This window comes from Bombina bombina, chromosome 7 (assembly GCF_027579735.1).
Source record: "Bombina bombina isolate aBomBom1 chromosome 7, aBomBom1.pri, whole genome shotgun sequence".
NCBI classification, from domain to species: domain Eukaryota; kingdom Metazoa; phylum Chordata; class Amphibia; order Anura; family Bombinatoridae; genus Bombina; species Bombina bombina.
This window is the reverse complement of record NC_069505.1, coordinates 185,920,727-185,939,268: the sequence shown is the minus strand read 5'-3', so window position 1 is coordinate 185,939,268 and position 18,542 is coordinate 185,920,727. Positions and strand designations below refer to the sequence as shown.

Sequence of the window (18,542 nt, the reverse complement as noted above, 5' to 3'; positions counted from 1 at the left end):
CACTAGTACAAAGACTCACACGCATTCTCATCTCTCACACACACTAGTACAAAGACTCACACGCATTCTCTCTCTCACAACACACACACAAATACACTCACTCTTTAACACACAGACTCACACAAAGGGGAAACTGGCAAAGACAAAGACAGCATACTGACACAGGCACACACTCTCTCACACACACACTAGCATACAGACTCACACACATTCTCTCTCACAACACACTCACACACTCTCTCACAACACTAGCAGACTCACACGCATTCTCTCTCACACACACTCTCTCTTACACACATACACAAATGCACTCACTCTTTTCACACACAGACTCAACACAAAAAGAAACTGGCCAAACACAAAGACACATACTGACACACACACAGCACTCTCTCACACACACACTAGCACACAGACTCACAAACCATTCTCTCTCACACACACACTATCACACACTCTCTCTCTCACACGCACAAGCTAGGCACACAGACTCGCACACATTCTTTCTTACACACACAAAACACTAACTCTTTCACACACAAACTCACACAAAAAGAAAACTGTGCAAACACAACGACACATACTCTCACACACACACTCAGACACAGTCCCACACAAAGACACACACACACAAGAGAGCAATAACTGTAGGCATATGCAGTATATTGCAAATGCACAAAGTCACCTTTTTGGCTGATCCCCACCAAATCCAGATATTTGCATGTCGAAACCAGGCTTGACTGCTTCAAACCCAGACAGACAAATGGAAACCTGAACCCCTATACAAAAAATATGTTGAATGAAAACTAAGCCTGCATACAAACCCCTGTTTTCTTGTTAATGAAATGGGGACCTTTGTGACACATTATGGTCATGCACTACTCAGCAAATCACCCACTTCTAAGTGTCAGTATAGACCACTGGTTTTCAAACCTGTCCTCAGGCCTCCCCAACAGGCCAGGTTTTCAGGATTACCTTAGGTGAGAGCAGGTAAAGTAACCATGGTTACTAATCAGCTGATTATTTCACCTGTGCACCAGTTCAGATATCCTCAAAATGTGGCCTGTTAGGGAGGTCTGAGGTCAGGTTTGAAAACCAATTGTATAGACTGATCCTAACACTAAACAATCTGTCATTGTGGATTAAATAATTCCTCTTCGCTCTATACAACAGAATGAGACTTAGGACAGCATGAAAAAGTCCTAGCCATTTGGCTGTACTGAAGCCAAGGGCGCTTTGTGAATGGGGATCGGGGTCTGGGGGGCGTGCCTAGTGTCAAAGGGATGCCCCCCTGACCCATTCCCATCACTGAAATCTCGCAATTGCAATGATTTCAATGTGTTTACACCGTAAAGTTGTTTCTAGTAGACAAATTTGCCCTGTTATGAAAAAGTTAAATAAAAAGTGTGTGTGCGCACTATAAGGCCAAAAAGTATGTGGCACCACTTACTAATTATTGAATCCAGGTGTTTCAGCCACACCCAATGCTAACAGGTGCATAAACCACAGCACACAGCCATGGAATCTCCATAGACAAACCATTGGCAGTGCAAAGGGTCATACTGAAGAATTCAGTGCTTTTAAACATGGATTGACATAGGATGTCACCTTTACCATAAGTCAGTTTTGTGTAATTTCTGCCCTACTAGATCTGCCCCGATCAACTGTAAGTGCTTTTCTTTGTGAAGTGGAAGTTTCTACTAGCAGCAATAAAGTTGTAGGCACACGGAGCGGGAGTGCTGAGGCTCATAATACATGCATACACGCTTATTATCTGTTGCATCACTCACTACAGAGATCTAAACTGCCTCTGGAAGCAACATCAGCACAAGAACTTCATGAAATGGGTTTCCATGCCTGAGCAGCTGTACACAAGCCACACCATGTGCAATGCCAAGCGTCCGCTGGAGTGATGTAAAGCCACAGCAACTGGATACTGGAGCACTTAAAACTTGTCCTCTAGACCAGCGGTCTCAAACTAGTGGTCCGTGGACCACTGGTGGTCCACGAGAGGATGTTGGTCGTCCCTGACACCATCAAGCAGAAATTAGTCCTCCTCTTGATAGTGTCCACCCCCGTCGCGCCGCAATTCCCTACAGTGCCTGGCTGGACATCAGTGAAAACCGACGGAGGAGGAGTTAAATTACAATCTCCCTATGCACGTTGCGTAGTACTTCTGCGCAACTTGCATAGCTAGATTGTATTTTTAACTCCTCCCGCCCGCGCACTGCTCAGAGGAAGATGCTTCTGATCTAAAGCCAGAAGAGGTTAGGGTATAGATCTTGGCTTGAAATAGTGGAATTAAATTATATATAAAAAAGAAAATCTTAAAAAAAATAAGTTATTTCTTATATTTAATATATTTTCTTTCCCTTTACCTGTCTCTTTGTAGTAGTTTTCCTAATTCCTTCAGATGGACTTCATCACTGTTTGTCTTCCTCCCTTCCATCTTCTTTTTTTTTTTTCTCATTCAACATAAATGATTTTTCATTCTAATAATTTTCCTGCGCACAAAGCCATTGCACCTGAATTCCAGTAATTGCCATCCAGCAGATCAGCCATATCCTACCAGTATTATAGTAATTGACAGTAACATCAGTCCGTGGTTAGCTCACATCCATATTGATAGCTTTCTGATATAAACTTAATTTATGACTTCAATGTCTGTCCATGATCATAAGTAGTTTTGCATAATTCCTAACTGGGGAGGTAACGTGGAAGTCTTGTGGTCCTTTTAAACATAAATTATTTTTTCCCACTTTCTGCCTCTCTGTTCCCAGCTCAAAATTTGACACTCACCCTTCATTTGTCATTTGGTATCCTCTCAGTTCTGTCATTCAGTAGTTAATTCCAGAAAATAATTCTTAAAAATGAGTAAATACGTATATATATATATAATATATATATATATATATATATATATATATATATATTATATATAATATATTCATTTTATATATATATATATAGTATAATATATAATATATATTTATTATTAATATATATCTATATATATATACATACACATATATACACACACACACACATTATAGAGGTTTGTTACCTTTTAAAAAAATAAAATAATGTTAGTGGTCCATGGTATTCAACATTGTGAGTTTAGAGGTCCCTGAGGTCAGAAAGGTTGGCGACCCCTGCTCTAGACTGAAGAATCACGCTTCACTATCTGGCAGTCTGATTGGAAACACCTGGGGTATGGCAGATGCCAGGAAACACTACCTACTAGAATGCATGGTGCCTACAGTAAAGTTTGTTGGAAGAGGGATAATGGTCTGGGGCTTGTTTTTCAGGGTTGAGCTAGGCCCTTTTGTTCCAGTGAAGGGTCATCTTAAAGGGAATGTCTAGTCAAAAATAAACTTTCATGATTTAGATGGGACATGTAATTTTAAACAACTTTGCAATTTACTTTTATCACCAATTTTGCTTTGTTCTCTTGGTATTCTTAGTTGAAAGCTAAATCTAGGTAGGCTCATATGCAAATGTCTTAGCCATTGAAGGCCGCCTCTTATCTCAGTGCATTTTGAAAAATGTTCACAACTAGAGAGCGTTAGTTCATGTGTGCCATATAGATAACATTGTGCTCATGCCTGTGGAGTTACCTAGGAGTCAGCACTGATTGGCTAAAATGCAAGTCTATCAAAAGAACTGAGATAAGGGCGCAGTCTGCAAAGGCTTAGATACAAGGTAATCACAGAGGTAAAAAGTATATAACTGTGTTGGTTATGCAAAACTGGGGAATGGGTAATGCATAATTTATGTAAGAACTTGCCTAATAAATTCCTTTCTTTCATGGTGCCGAGAGTCCATGAGCTAGTTAGTGATGGGATATACATTCATACCAGGAGGGGGCAAAGTTTCCCAAGCCTCAAATGCCTATACATACACCTCCCACATCACTCATACCTAAGTTTAACGTATAGCTAAAGTAGTGAGGTGTATAAGGAGTAAAAGCATAAAAAAGAGGAACAGGATAAATAATGTGCTTTATACAAAAAAAATCATAACCCCCAAAAAATGGGTGGGTCTCATGGACTCTCGCCACCATGAAAGAAATTAATGTATTAGGTAAGTTCTTACATAAATTATGTTTTCTTTCATATAGGTGGCAAGAGTCCACGAGTTACTAATGGGATATAATACCCAAGATGTGTAAGTCCACGAGTAACTATAGAGGGAGGGATAAAATAAAAACAGCTATTTCCGCTGAGAAATTAAATCCAAAAACAATAATTACATTTTCTTAAAAATGCTAAAATCATAGGCACTAGAATCAAACAGACAGCTGCCTGAAGAACCTTTCTACCAAAAGGCTGCTTCTGAAGATGCAAAAACATAAAAATGGTAAAATTTAGTAAATGTATGCAAAGAAGACCAAGGGGCTGCTTTGCAGATTTTCTCAACAAGCTTCATTCTTGAAAGCCCAATATGTTGGCAAATGATCTGAAGAATGGGCTGTTATTCTCTGAGGCGGAGACTGCCCCGCCTCCAAATAAGCTTTGTGAATCAGAAGTTTCAAAAAAGATACCAAAGAAATGGCAGAGGCTTTCTGACCTTTCTGGAACCAGAAAAAAATAACAAATAGACTGGAAGTCTTTCTGAAATCTTTAGTAGCCTCAACATAATATTTCAAAGCTCTTACCAGTACCACATACAAAGAATGTAAAGAGTACTCTTAGGATTAGGACACAAGGAAGGAACAATACTTTCCCTATTAATGTTGTTAGAATTTACAACTTTAGGCAAAAATGTAAACGAAGTCTGCAAAACAGCTTTATCTTGATGGAAAATCAGATAAGGAGACTCGCAAGAGAGAGCAGACAGTTCAGAAACTCTTCTAGCAGAAGATATAGCCAAGAAAAATAACACTTTAATGTCTAAAGAATGTATATGCTCAAGAGGAGGAGCCTGCAAAGTCTTTAATAACAAATTTAGATTCCAAGAAGGAGCGATATATTTAATAACAGGTTTGATACGAGTCAAAGCCTGTACGAAACAGTGAACATAAAGAAGATTAGCAATCTTTCTGTGAAATAAAACAGAAAGAGAAGAAATTTGTCCTTTCAAAGTATTGGCAGACAAACCTTTATCCAAACCATCCTCAAGAAACTGTTGAATCCTAGGAATTTTAAAAGAATGCCAAGAATAATCATGAGTTGAACACCCATCAAATATAGATTTTCCAAACCTAGTGAAATATTTTCCTTGAAATGGGTTTATGAGCCTGTATCATAGTGTTAATCACAGAGTCAGAGAAACCTCTATGACTAAGGACCAAGTGTTCAATTTCCATGCCTTCAAATTTAGAGATTTGACATCCGGATGGAAAAACAGGCCTTGAGACAGAAGGTCTGGTCTTAGAGGAAGTGACCAAAGTTGGCAACTGGACATTCGGACAAGGTCCGCATACCAGAACCTGTGAGGCCATGCTGGTGCTATTAAAACACATAAGATTGTTTCATTATGATCTTTGAGATCACTCTTGTAAGAAGAACCAGAGGTGGAAACATTTAAGCAGGTTGGTAAAACCATGGAACTGCTAGAGTATCCATAAATTCCATCGTGAGGATCCCTGGACCTGAGAGTTATCTGGGAAAATTCTTGTTTAGATGAGAAGCCATCAGATCTATGTCTGGAAAACCCCACATCTGCACAATCTGATAGAACACATCTGGATGGAGAGACCACTCCCACCGGATGTAGAGACTGACGGGCTGAGATAATCCGCTTCCCAATTGTCTACACCTGTTATATGAATTGCAGTGATTAGACAAGAGTTGGATTCCGCCCAAGAAAGTATTAGATATACGTCTTTCATTGTTAGGAGACTGCAAGTCCCCCTTGATGATTGACATATGATGCCACTGTTGTGACATTGTCTGTTTGAAGCCAAAATATACAATTCTCTCTTTAATAGAGGCCAAGCACGAAGAGCTCTGAAAATAGCACGGAGTTCTAAGATATTGATTGTTAACCTTGCCTCTTGAGGATTCCAAACTAATTTTTCTGTCAGAGATCTCCTAACAGCTCCCCAACCTGTGAGACTTGCATCTTTTGTGATCACAGTCTAGGTAGGATGAACAAAGGAGGCCTCTTGAACAATAAGGTGATGGTTAAAAAACCAAGTCACAGAGAGTTGAGTGTTGGGATTTAGGTATATAAGATTTAATATCTAAGTATAATCCCTGCACCATTGGTGCAACATGCAAAGCTGTAGAGGTCTCATATGAAAACGGGCAAAAGGGATCGCGTCTAATGCTGCAATCATGAGACCTAAAACTTCCATGCACATAGCCACTGAAGGGAATGATAGAGACTGAAGGTTTGGACAAGCTGAAACCAATCTCAAACGTCTCTTCTCTATTAGGGATAGAGTCATGGACACTGAATCTATCTGGAAACATAAAAAGGTGACCTTTGTCTGAGGAATCAAGAAACTCTTTGGTAAATGATCCTCCAACCATGTCTTTGAAAAAACAACAGAAGTTGTTTCATGTGAGATTTCAGCTAAATGAAAAGATTGAGCTAGTACCAAAATATTGTCCAAATAAGGAAACACTGCAATACCCTGCTCTCTGATTACAGATAGAAGGGCACCTAGAACTCTTAAAAATATTTTTGGTGCTGTTGCCAAGCCAAACGGAAGAGTGACAAATTGGTAATGCTTGTTTAGAAAAGAGAATCTCAGAAAACTATAGTGATCTGGATGAATCTGATGTGAAGGTAAGCGTCCTGTATGTCTATTGTGGACATAAAGTGACCATGCTGAACATCTTGAAAGTTGGGACTCTTACAAAACGATTTAAAGTTTTCAGATCTAAAATTGGTCTGAAAGAATTTTCCTTCTTTGGTACAATGAATAGATTTGAATGAAAACCCAATCATTGTTCCTGCTGTGGAACTGGGACAATTACTCCTGAAAATTCTAGATCTAAAACACATTTCAGAAAGGCTTGAGCTTTTACTGGGTTTTTTTGGGTACATGGGTAAGAAAGAATCTTTCCAAGGTAGGTCTTATTCTGAATCCTATTCGATACCCCTGATAAATTATATTCTGAATCCTATTCGATACCCCTGATAAATTATATTCTGAATCCACTGATTCTGGACAGAGTCTATATAAACTCTTTAAAATAGCTTTAGTCTGCACCCTACCAGAAGAACTGGATTGAGGCCCACACCTTCATGGAGGTTTAGGGGCAGGATTTGGTTTCTTATAAGGCTTGGAGAACCAAAAAGATTCTTTACCTTGAAAAGAAAGAGATAGCAATCTTGTTTAGATACCATGTCAGCATTCCAAGATTTAAGCCATAAAGCTCTTCTAGCAAGAATAGCTAAAGACAAAGTTTTGATGTTAGGTTTCACAACATCAAAAGATAGCATCGCAAATAAAATGATTTTCATGTTGAAGAGAATAATGTTAGATAATTCTGGGTCTAAAGACAACTGCTGAGCTAAACTGTCCAACCAAAATATAGAGGCAGCAGCAGCATCAGCGATAGATATAACTGGTCTAAGAATATAGCCAATATGCAAATAATAATGTTATATAATTCTGCACACAGTGTAGAATTAACTAACATTAGCTTAGCGCCAACTTTAAAGATCAAAGGATTTCAGATATATTTTATTTCAAAATTGGGTTTTTCTACACACTGCTCCTGGCTCTACTGAGCGGGTCTTTCTTTTCCTAAGCACATCATGGGCACGCTGTCTAGTCACAGCCGGCCCGATCGGGCTATTAATCTAAATGTAGCTCGCTCCCGCTCTGGTCTGGTAGCAGGAGCGAGCTACATTCAGTTTAATGCCGCAATCTGGCCGGCTGTGACTAGACAGCGTGCCCGCGATGCGCTTAGGAAAAGAAAGACCCGCTCAGAAGAGCCAGCAGTGGCGTGTAGAAAAATCCAATTTTTAAATAAAATATATCTGAAATCCTTTGATCTTTAAAGTTGGCGCTAAGCTAATGTTAGATAATTCTGCACTATTTGCAGAATTATATAACCTTATTTTGTAGGTTTACTGGCCCTTTAAAATGCTACATCCTACAAAGACATCTTAGACAATTGGGATCTTTCAACTTTGTGGCAACAGTTTGGGGAAGGTGATTCCTGTTCTAGCATAATTGTGCCCTGTGCACAAAGTGAGGTCCATGAACGCATGGTTTGATGAGTTCGGTTTGGAGGAACTTGAGTGGCCTGAACATAGCCCTGAATTCATCCCCATAGAACACCTTTGAATTGGAACATCTTTTACAAGGCAGATCTTGTCCAACATCAGTGTCTGACCTCACAAATGCCCTGTTGGCTGAATAGGCACAAATTCCTATAGACATACTGTACTCCAAAACCTTGTGGAAAGTCTTTCCAGAAAAGTAACAGCTGGTATACCACCAAGGGGGAGGGGGGCAAATAATGCCCATTGTTTTGGGATGTGATGTGCAACAAGCTCATATGGGTGTGATGGTCAGGTGAGCATGGAGCATATGTACATATGCCACCGTAGCATGTATTTATCAATAATGACACAAACTGACCCATCACAGACTCAGTATATGTCCAATCTGTAGTGATCACTTTTACTATAAGCTTTTAGCTATTTCCAGTGGGGTAAAATCTGAGTTTAGCGTTCTAAATTATTTCTCGACCATATAGCATTATTTTACTTAAAAAATTGGCGTGGGGGTTCAGGTGAGGGCTTCCAACAATACCGCTGTGTTTGTGTCTCCAGGAACAAAAAGGGGAGCCATATTTTGGGGTATAAAGTCCCTGTTTTCCCCTTAGACTTTCCCCAGCCAGCCAGCTCTGCTCACCTACATGGTACATTGTATCAAACCCTCAGCCTACAGGTTTTTATACATTTGTAACTGTTTACTGTACACAGACACTGTCAGTACCCACTGTACAAACTGCTGAGAAAATAATGCTCACACATCACAGCCTTAAAGGGCAGTATAGCACCTGGTCACACAGCCTTCAAAGGGTCAACTAGCACCACACGCACACCGTTTTAAAGGGACAGAGCGCAGTAATGTTCACGCAGCTCAACCTTAAAGGGCAGCTTGACAACTGCACACACAGTCTTAAAGGGGCAGATGGCAGTAATGTTCACGCAGCGCAACTTTAAAGGGCAGCTTGGCACCTGCTCACATACTCGTAAAGGAGCAGGCACACACAACCTTTAGTGGGTAAAAGAATGAAAAAAAGGAGAAGCGCTAATAAAAGCTAAAGGTGCTAAATTGAGAACAGATTAGAAATAATTGCTATGCAAACGAATTGAGATAAAATAAGATAAATTTACTTGCTTTGCAAATATAATTAAAAGAAACAATCATAGAAATACATATCCTGCAAAAAAATGTAAAAATGAAAAAACATAGAGAATTTAAGAATCGGACGTCTCCGATGTATAAAAAACACAGAATTAAAATAAATACTACTGTTGCCAATATAAACCTTGTCTCAGTATTATGTAGAGGAAGTCGGCATAAAAACTAAAGTCCTCAGATGACTTCAAAAGAGAACCAAAGCCGGGTAAATGCAAACCCGTTTTTACCTTCAGGTGTACCGTCCGTGTATTAAGAATCACCTCCGTGAGGCGTATGCGTATCCCGTGACGTCACTGATCGGGAGGCGTCGTCTCTGTAGGGAAATCCTATTGGTCAGGATAACTTGACAGATGAACTATAGCGGCTGCTATATTGTAGATGGTGAACCCCCGCTCTTAGTGCAGGATCGCACGCAGGGTCACAGTATATCCAGATTTCTTTTGTAGACCTTATAGTGAACGAACTTTGATGTGTGACTTGAAACCGGCTTTAACTTAAGCGCATGGCCCTTCACAATGTAGTCCTCGTGTTCATCTTGAGAAAGCCCTGTAAGAGGGAGAAACGCGTTGATGAAAGTTACAGCTGCCTTACACTTCATATATTGTCTATAAGGACTTTAATTCTTTATTGGAGTGACAAGTTTTTTCAGCTACCCACGGAGAACACGAGGACTACATTGTGAAGGGCCATGCGCTTAAGTTAAAGCCGGTTTCAAGTCACACATCAAAGTCCGTTCACTATAAGGTCTACAAAAGAAATCTGGATATACTGTGACCCTGCGTGCGATCCTGCACTAAGAGCGGGGTTCACCATCTACAATATAGCAGCCGCTATAGTTCATCTGCAAAGTTATCCAGACCAATAGGATATCCCTACAGAGACGACGCCTCCCGATCAGTGACGTCACGGGATACGCATACGCCTCACGGAGGTGATTCTTAATACACGGACGGTACACCTGAAGGTAAAAACGGGTTTGCATTTACCCGGCTTTGGTTCTCTTTTGAAGTCATCTGAGGACTTTAGTTTTTATGCCGAATTCCTCTACATAATACTGAGACAAGGTTTATATTGGCAACAGTAGTATTTATTTTAATTCTGTGTTTTTTATACATCGGAGACGTCCGATTCTTAAATTCTCTATGTTTTTTCATTTTTACATTTTTTTGCAGGATATGTACTTCTATGATTGTTTGTTTTAATTATATTTGCAAAGCAAGTAAATTTATCTTATTTTATCTCAATTTGTTTGCATAGCAATTATTTCTAATCTGTTCTCAATTTAGCACCTTTAGCTTTTATTAGCGCTTCTCCTTTTTTTCATTCTTTCACATATCTTTTTTTCCCTAATTTGAGGGACTTTAGGGTTGGAGTAGCTTGGTGCCTCTTGCGCACACTTTAACACACTTGCACACACCTTTAGTGGGTAAACATGCACAGTTTTAAAGGGAGCGATAGTATGCATCCACACGTGATGCACGCAGCCTTAAAGGGACACTCTGTCTTAACAGGACAGTGGCACGTGCACGCACACAAACACACAGAGCACTCACAGCCTTTAAAGGGACGACTTGCAAAACAAGCACATAGCATTAAAAGGACAGATCACAGTAATGTTCAGGCAGCACAACCTTAAAGGACACATCAGCACCTGCACACAGAGCCTTAAAGGGACAGTTCACACAGTGTAACCTTAAAGGGCAGCTCGACACTTGATCACAGTCTTAAAGGGGCAGGCACACACAACCTTTAGTGGGTAAAGCTAGTATGCATCCACAAGCAACGCACACAGTCTTAAAGGGATGCTCTGTCTTAACAGGACAGTGGCACATGCACACACACTTCACTCACAGTCTTTAAAGGACAACTTGCACCATACACACAGAGCGTTAAAAGATCAGCTCACACCATGCACACCTAGTGCAGCCTTAAAGGGGCTCTGTCTTAACAGGACAGTGGCACATGCATGCACACACACACAGAGAACTCACATCCTTTAAAGGGACAACTTGCATCACATGCACACAGACTTAAAGGGACAGATCATAGTAACGTTCATGCAGCGCAACCTTAAAGGGCAGCTCAACACCTGTGCACATAGCCCTAAAGGGACAGATGACAGTAATGTTCACGCAGCGCAACCTTAAAGGGCACCTCAGCACCTGCTCACAGAGCCTTAAAGGGACAGATTACAGTAATGTCCACGCAGCACAACTTTAAAGTGAAGGTAAACTTTGATGAATGAAAGCCTGTTTTTTAAACATACTTTTAAAAACAGGGGCACTTTCATTCATCAGAGTTTAGAAGGCATCCTTTTTGATTAAAAACTTACCTTTGTTTTTTTCACAGCCAGAGCAGCTTCCCCCACCCGGAGATCCTCTCTTCAGACGTCATCAATGACTAATCCAGCTTCCTCTAATCACAGCATGGCCTCAGGCAATGACTACCCTGGGGGGAAAGCTGTGATTGGAGGAAGCTGGATTAGTCATTGATGACGCGTGAAGAGAGGATCTCCGGGTGGGGGAAGCTGCTCAGGCTGTGCAAAGAAGAGAGGTAAGTTTTTAATCAAAACGGCTGCTTTGTAAACTTTGATGAATGAAAGTGCCCCTGTTTTTAATAGTATTTTTAAAAAACGGGCTTTCATTCATCAAGGTTTACCTTCACTTTAAAGGGCAGCACAACACCTGCACACAGAGCCTTAAAGGGACAGATGACAGTAATGAAAACGCAGCGCAACCATAAAGGGCAGCTCAGCACCTGCTCACACAGTCTTAAAGGGACAGATTACAGTAATTTTCATACAGGGCAACCTTAAAGGACAGCTTGGCACCTGCTCACACAGTCTTAAAGGGGCAGGCACACACAACCTTTAGTGGGTAAACATGCACACTTTTAAAGGGAACAATAGTATGCATACAGAGGCAAAGGGACGCGGTGTCTTAAAGGGACAGGGGCACGTGCGCACACACACACCGCACTCACAGTCGTTAAATGAACAACTTGCGCGCAGCATTAAATGATCAGCTCACATCATGCACACCTAGTGCAGCCTTAAAGGGCAGCTCACCACCTGCTCACACAGTCTTAAAGGGGCAGGAACACACAACCTTTAGTGGGTAAAGTCACACCACACGCACAGTCTTAAAGGGAGCGATAACAGTAAACATCTGCATGCAACACACACAGCCTATAATTAAAAATGTGTGTATATGGTGGGACCTGCCCCTTTAAAGGCTGTGTGTGCATCTGTCACTTTAACACTGAGTGCCCCCTTTGTGCATTTTGGTGTGCTTTAAAGTCTGTCCCTTAAAGACTGTGAGTGCTCTGCGTGTGTGTGTCCAAGTGGTTCTGTCCCTTTAAGACAGAGTGTTACTTTAAGGCTGTGTGCGTTGCGTGTGCATTTATACTGTTTTCTCTCCCTTTAAGACTGTACATGTGGTGTGACTTTACCCACTAAAGGTTGTGTGTGCCTGCCCCTTTAAGACTGTGTGAGCAGGTGGTAAGGTGCCCTTTAAGACTGCGCTAGGTGTGCATGGTGTGAGCTGATCCTTTAACGCTGTCTGTGTATGGTGTAAGTTGTCCTTGTATGGTGTACGTTGTCCTTTTAAAGACCGTGTGAGTGCGGTGTGTGTTTGCGCACGTGCCCCTGTCCCTTTAAGATAGTGTCCCTTTAAGGCTGTGTGTGTTGCGTGTGAATGCATACTATTGATCCCTTTAAAACTGTGCGTGTTTACCCACTAAAGGATGTGTGTGCCTGCCCCTTTAAGGCTCTGTGCGGCGTGCGCAGGTGTCGAGCTGCCCTTAAAGGTTGCACTGCGTGAACATTACTGTGATCTATCCCTTTAAGACTGTGTGTGTAGGTGCCAAGCTGCCCTTTACGGTTGCGCTGTGTGAACATTACTGTAATATGTCCCTTTAAGACTGTGCACGCTGGTGCCAAGCTGACCTTTAAGGTTGCACTGCGTGAACATTACTTTGATCTGTCCTTTAAGTCTCTGTGCGCAGGTGTTGAGCTGCCCTTTAAGGTTGCACTGCGTGAACATTACTGTGCTCTGTCCCTTTAGGGCTCTGTGCGCAGATGTTGAGGTGCCCTTTAAGGTTGGGCTGCCTGAACATTACTGTGATCTGTCCCTTTAATGCTGTGTGCATGTGGTGCAAGTTGTCCCTTTAAAGGCTGTGAGTGCTCTGTGTGTTTCTGTGCGTGCACGTGCCACTGTCCTGTTAAGACAGAGTGTCCCTTTAAGGCTGCGTGCATCACGTGTGGATGCATACTATAGCTCCCTTTAAAACTGTGCATGTTTACCCACTAAAGGTTATGTGTACCTGCCCCTTTACAAGTACGTGAGCAGGTGCCGAGCTGCCCTTTAAAGTTGCGCTGCATGAACATTACTGTGATCTGTCCCTTTAAGACTGTGTGCGCAGTTGTCCAGCTGCCCTTTAAGGTTGCGCTGCGTGAACATTACTGTGATCTGTCCCTTTAGGATGGTGTGCATGTGGTGCTAGTTGACCCTTTGAAGGCTGTGTGAGTTTTTGCCTGTCCCTTTTAAGGCTGTGTGACCAGGTGCTATACTGCCCTTTAAGGCTGTGATGTGTGAGCATTATTTTCTCAGCAGTTTGTACAGTGGGTACTGACAGTGTCTGTGTACAGTAAACAGTTACAAATGTATAAAAACCTGTAGGCTGAGGGTTTGATACAATGTACCATGTAGGTGAGCAGAGCTGGCTGGCTGGGGAAAGTCTAAGGGGAAAACAGGGACTTTATACCCCAAAATATGGCTCCCCTTTTTGTTCCTGGAGACACAAACACTGCAGTATTGTTAGTAGCCCTCACCTGAAACCCCATACCTATTGTTTAAGTAAAATAATGCGATATGGTCAAGAAAATAATTTAGAACGCTAAACTCAGATTTTACCTTCCAGTGTATTACATTCAGGTGCTTTCAACTTATAAATTTATATATTTATAAAAAGAATTCTGAATCAGACAGCTGCAGATATCCAGGGCCCTTTATTTTTAAAAATAAAAATGATGGGACTACAGATGGGACTGGAAGTAACGCAACAAAATAAGTAATTTCTTCAATTCCTAAGTTACTTCATTTTTTCAGGAACTGTCTGTCCAAAAACATTTTTTTTTAATTGCCAAATCTGCTAAGAAATCATAATAAGGATAGTTTAAATAAGGTTTCATAAAATAAAAGCTTCCCATACCTGGAGACAGGTGCAAATAGTCTCAGCAGTGAAGATAAAGCAGGTTAAATAACTTTATATTATGTGATTAATACAAATCGTCCCAAAACATAAACCCTCACCCTGAGTGAGTCTGACCTGCAGAACATTGCAATGCACAACCCGCCACCACTAGTCTCAACTCAAACAAACCTGGTGTCATGTGACCTACCGGTGTCCCTCCCCCGAGTCATGTGACACGAGAGTCAGCTGACACATCACATGCAAGAGAGAGTGCTGGGTCATTGCTGAGCTGACGGCTGAAGCTGTACAAAGGACATTTATAACACCTGGGAGCTAAGCTGCTCACTCAGTCTGCTGCTATCATGAACGGGCTACTCATATGTACGCTGTTACTCTGCCCCCTGATACACCCTGGGTCTTCCCTGATCAGGTAGGTAGGGACTCGGGAGTACTGTGTATATAGTGAGCAGTATTGTGCCTGATCTTATAGTGAGTGCTGAACCTGTGTGTGTATATAAAGTAGTACTGAGTAGTATTGTACCTGATCTTATAGGGAGTGCTCAGTCTGTGTGTATATACAGTAGTACTGAGCAGTATTGTACCTGATCTTATAGGGAGTAGAGCCCTGTGTGTGTATATACAGTAGTACTGAGTATTTAGTGAGTAGTATTGTGCCTGCTCTTATAGGGAGTGCTCAGTCTGTGTGTGTATATACAGTAGTGCTGAGTATTTAGTGAGCAGTATTGTACCTGATCTTATAGGGAGTACTGAGCCTGTGTGTGTATATACAGTAGTGCTGAGTATTTAGTGAGCAGTATTGTACCTGATCTTATAGGGAGTACTGAGCCTGTGTGTGTATATACAGTAGTACTATGTACTGAGCAGTATTGTACCTGATCTTATATGGAGTGCTGAGCCTGTAGTGAGCATTACTGTGCCTGATCTTATAGGGAGTGCTGAGCCTGTAGTGAGCAGTATTGATTTGTGCCTGCTCTTATATGAAGTGCTGACCCTGTAGTGAGCAGTATTGATTTGTGCCTGATCTTATATGAAGTGCTGAGCCTGTGTGTGTATCTACAGTAGTACTGAGTATGTAGTGAGTAGTATTGTACCTGCTCTTATAGGGAGTGCGGAGTCTGTGTGTATGTATATACATTAGTACTGAGCAGTATTGTGCCTGATCTTATAGGGAGTGCTGAGTCTGTGTGTATGTATATACAGTAGTACTGAGCAGTATTGTGCTTGATCTTATAGGGAGTACTGAACCTGTGTGTATACAGTAGTACTGATTATATAGTGAGCAGTATTGTGCCTGATCTTATAGGGAGTACAGAGCCTGTGTGTGTATATACAGTAGTACTGAGCAGTATTGTGCCTGATCTTATAGGGAGTACTGAGCCTGTGTGTGTATATACAGTAGCACTGAGTATGTAGTGAGCAGTATTGTACCTGATCTTATAGTGAGTACTGAGCCTGTGTGTGTATATACAGTAGTACTGAGTATGTAGTGAGCGGTATTGTGCCTGTTCTTATAGGGAGTGCTGAGCCTGTGTGTGTATATACAGTAGTACTGAGTATGTAGTGAGCAGTATTGTGCTTGATCTTATAGGGAATGCTGAGCCTGTGTGTGTATATACAGTAGTACTGAGTATGTAGTGAGCGGTATTGTGCCTGTTCTTATAGGGAGTGCTGAGCCTGTGTGTGTGTATATACAGTAGTACTGAGTATGTAGTGAGCGGTATTGTGCCTGTTCTTATAGGGAGTGCTGAGCCTGTGTGTGTGTATATACAGTAGTACTGAGTATGTAGTGAGCAGTATTGTACCTGTATTTATATGGAGTGCTGAGCCTGTGTGTGTATATATAGAGTAGTGCTGAGTATGTAGTGAGCAGTATTGTGCCTGATCGTATAGGGAGTGCTGAACCTGTGTGTGTATATATAGAGTAGTACTGAGTATGTAGTGAGTAGTATTGTACCTGATCTTATAAGAAGTACTGAGCCAGTGTGTGTATATACAGTAGTACTGAGTATGTACTGAGTAGTATTGTACCTGCTCTTATAGGGAGTACTGAGCCTGTGTGTGTATATACAGTAGTGCTGAGTATGTAGTGAGTAGTATTGTACCTGCTCTTATAGGGAGTACTGAGCCTGTGTGTGTATATACATTATACAGTAGTACTGAGTATGTACTGAGCAGTATTGTGCCTGATCTTATAGGGAGTACTGAGCCTGTGTGTGTATATAGAGTAGTACTTAGTATGTAGTGAGCGGTATTGTGCCTGATCTTATAGTGAGTGCTGAGCCTGTGTGTGTGTGTATATACAGTAGTACTGAGTATGTAGTGAGCAGTATTGTGCCTGATCTTATAGGGAGTGCTGAGCCTGTGTGTATATATACAGTAGTACTGAGTATTGTGCCTGATCGTATAGGGAGTGCTGAGCCTGTGTGTGTGTATATATAGAGTAGTACTGAGTAGTGAGTAGTATTGTACCTGATCTTATAGGAAGTACTGAGCCTGTGTGTGTATATACAGTAGTACTGAGTATGTAGTGAGTAGTATTGTACCTGCTCTTATAGGGAGTACTGAGCCTGTATGTGTAACTGTATATACAGTAGTACTGAGTATGTAGTGAGTAGTATTGTACCTGCTCTTATAGGGAGTACTGAGCCTGTGTGTGTATATACAGTAGTACCGAGTATGTAGTGAGCGGTATTGTACCTGCTCTTATAGGGAGTGCTGAGTCTCTCTGTGTGTATATACATTATACAGTAGTACTGAGTATGTACTGAGCAGTATTGTGCCTGATCTTATAGGGAGTACTGAGCCTGTGTGTGTGTGTATATATAGAGTAGTACGGAGTATGTAGTGAGCAGTATTGTGCCTGATCGTATAGGGAGTGCTGAGCCTGTGTGTGTGTGTATATATATATATATATGAGTAGTACTGAGTATGTAGTGAGTAGTATTGTACCTGCTCTTATAGGGAGTACTGAGCCTGTGTGTGTGTATATACAGTAGTACTGAGTATGTAGTGAGTAGTATTGTACCTGCTCTTATAGGAAGTACTGAGCCTGTGTGTGTTTATACAGTAGTATTGAGTATGTAGTGAGTAGTATTGTACCTGCTCTTATAGGGAGTACTGAGCCTGTGTGTGTATATACAGTAGTACCGAGTATGTAGTGAGCGGTATTGTACCTGCTCTTATAGGGAGTGCTGAGTCTCTCTGTGTGTATATACATTATACAGTAGTACTGAGTATGCACTGAGCAGTATTGTGCCTGATCTTATAGGGAGTACTGAGCCTGTGTGTGTATATACAGTAGTACTGAGTATGTAGTGAGCGGTATTGTGCCTGATCTTATAGGGAGTGCTGAGCCTGTGTGTGTATATACAGTAGTACTGAGTATGTAGTGAGCAGTATTGTGCCTGATCTTATAGGAAGTACTGAGCCTGTGTGTGTATATACAGTAGTACTGAGTATGTAGTGAGTAGTATTGTACCTGCTCTTATAGGGAGTACTGAGCCTGTGTGTGTGTATATACAGTAGTACTGAGTATGTAGTGAGTAGTATTGTACCTGCTCTTATAGGGAGTACTGAGCCTGTGTGTGTTTATACAGTAGTACTGAGTATGTAGTGAGTAGTATTGTACCTGCTCTTATAGGGAGTACTGAGCCTGTGTGTGTATATACAGTAGTACCGAGTATGTAGTGAGCGGTATTGTACCTGCTCTTATAGGGAGTGCTGAGTCTCTCTGTGTGTATATACATTATACAGTAGTACTGAGTATGCACTGAGCAGTATTGTGCCTGATCTTATAGGGAGTACTGAGCCTGTGTGTGTATATACAGTAGTACTGAGTATGTAGTGAGCGGTATTGTGCCTGATCTTATAGGGAGTGCTGAGCCTGTGTGTGTATATACAGTAGTACTGAGTATGTAGTGAGCAGTATTGTGCCTGATCTTATAGGGAGTACTGAGCCTGTGTGTGTATATACAGTAGTACTGAGCGG

The 18,542-nt window shown here is 41.4% G+C and overlaps 2 protein-coding genes across 2 annotated transcripts in view; one reads left to right on the top strand and one right to left on the bottom strand.

Annotated features, from left to right (window-relative positions):
* LOC128666090 (synaptotagmin-1) overlaps window positions 1-18,542 on the bottom strand; it is a 192,802-nt gene that overhangs the window by 152,592 nt on the left and 21,668 nt on the right. The window lies entirely within an intron of this gene.
* CTSD (cathepsin D) overlaps window positions 14,782-18,542 on the top strand; it is a 79,773-nt gene continuing 76,012 nt past the window's right edge. The window contains exon 1 of the mRNA XM_053720482.1: window positions 14,782-14,963. Coding sequence (XP_053576457.1) covers window positions 14,896-14,963 — 68 coding nt within the window. The 5' untranslated portion in view covers window positions 14,782-14,895. The remainder of the gene's footprint in view (window positions 14,964-18,542) is intronic.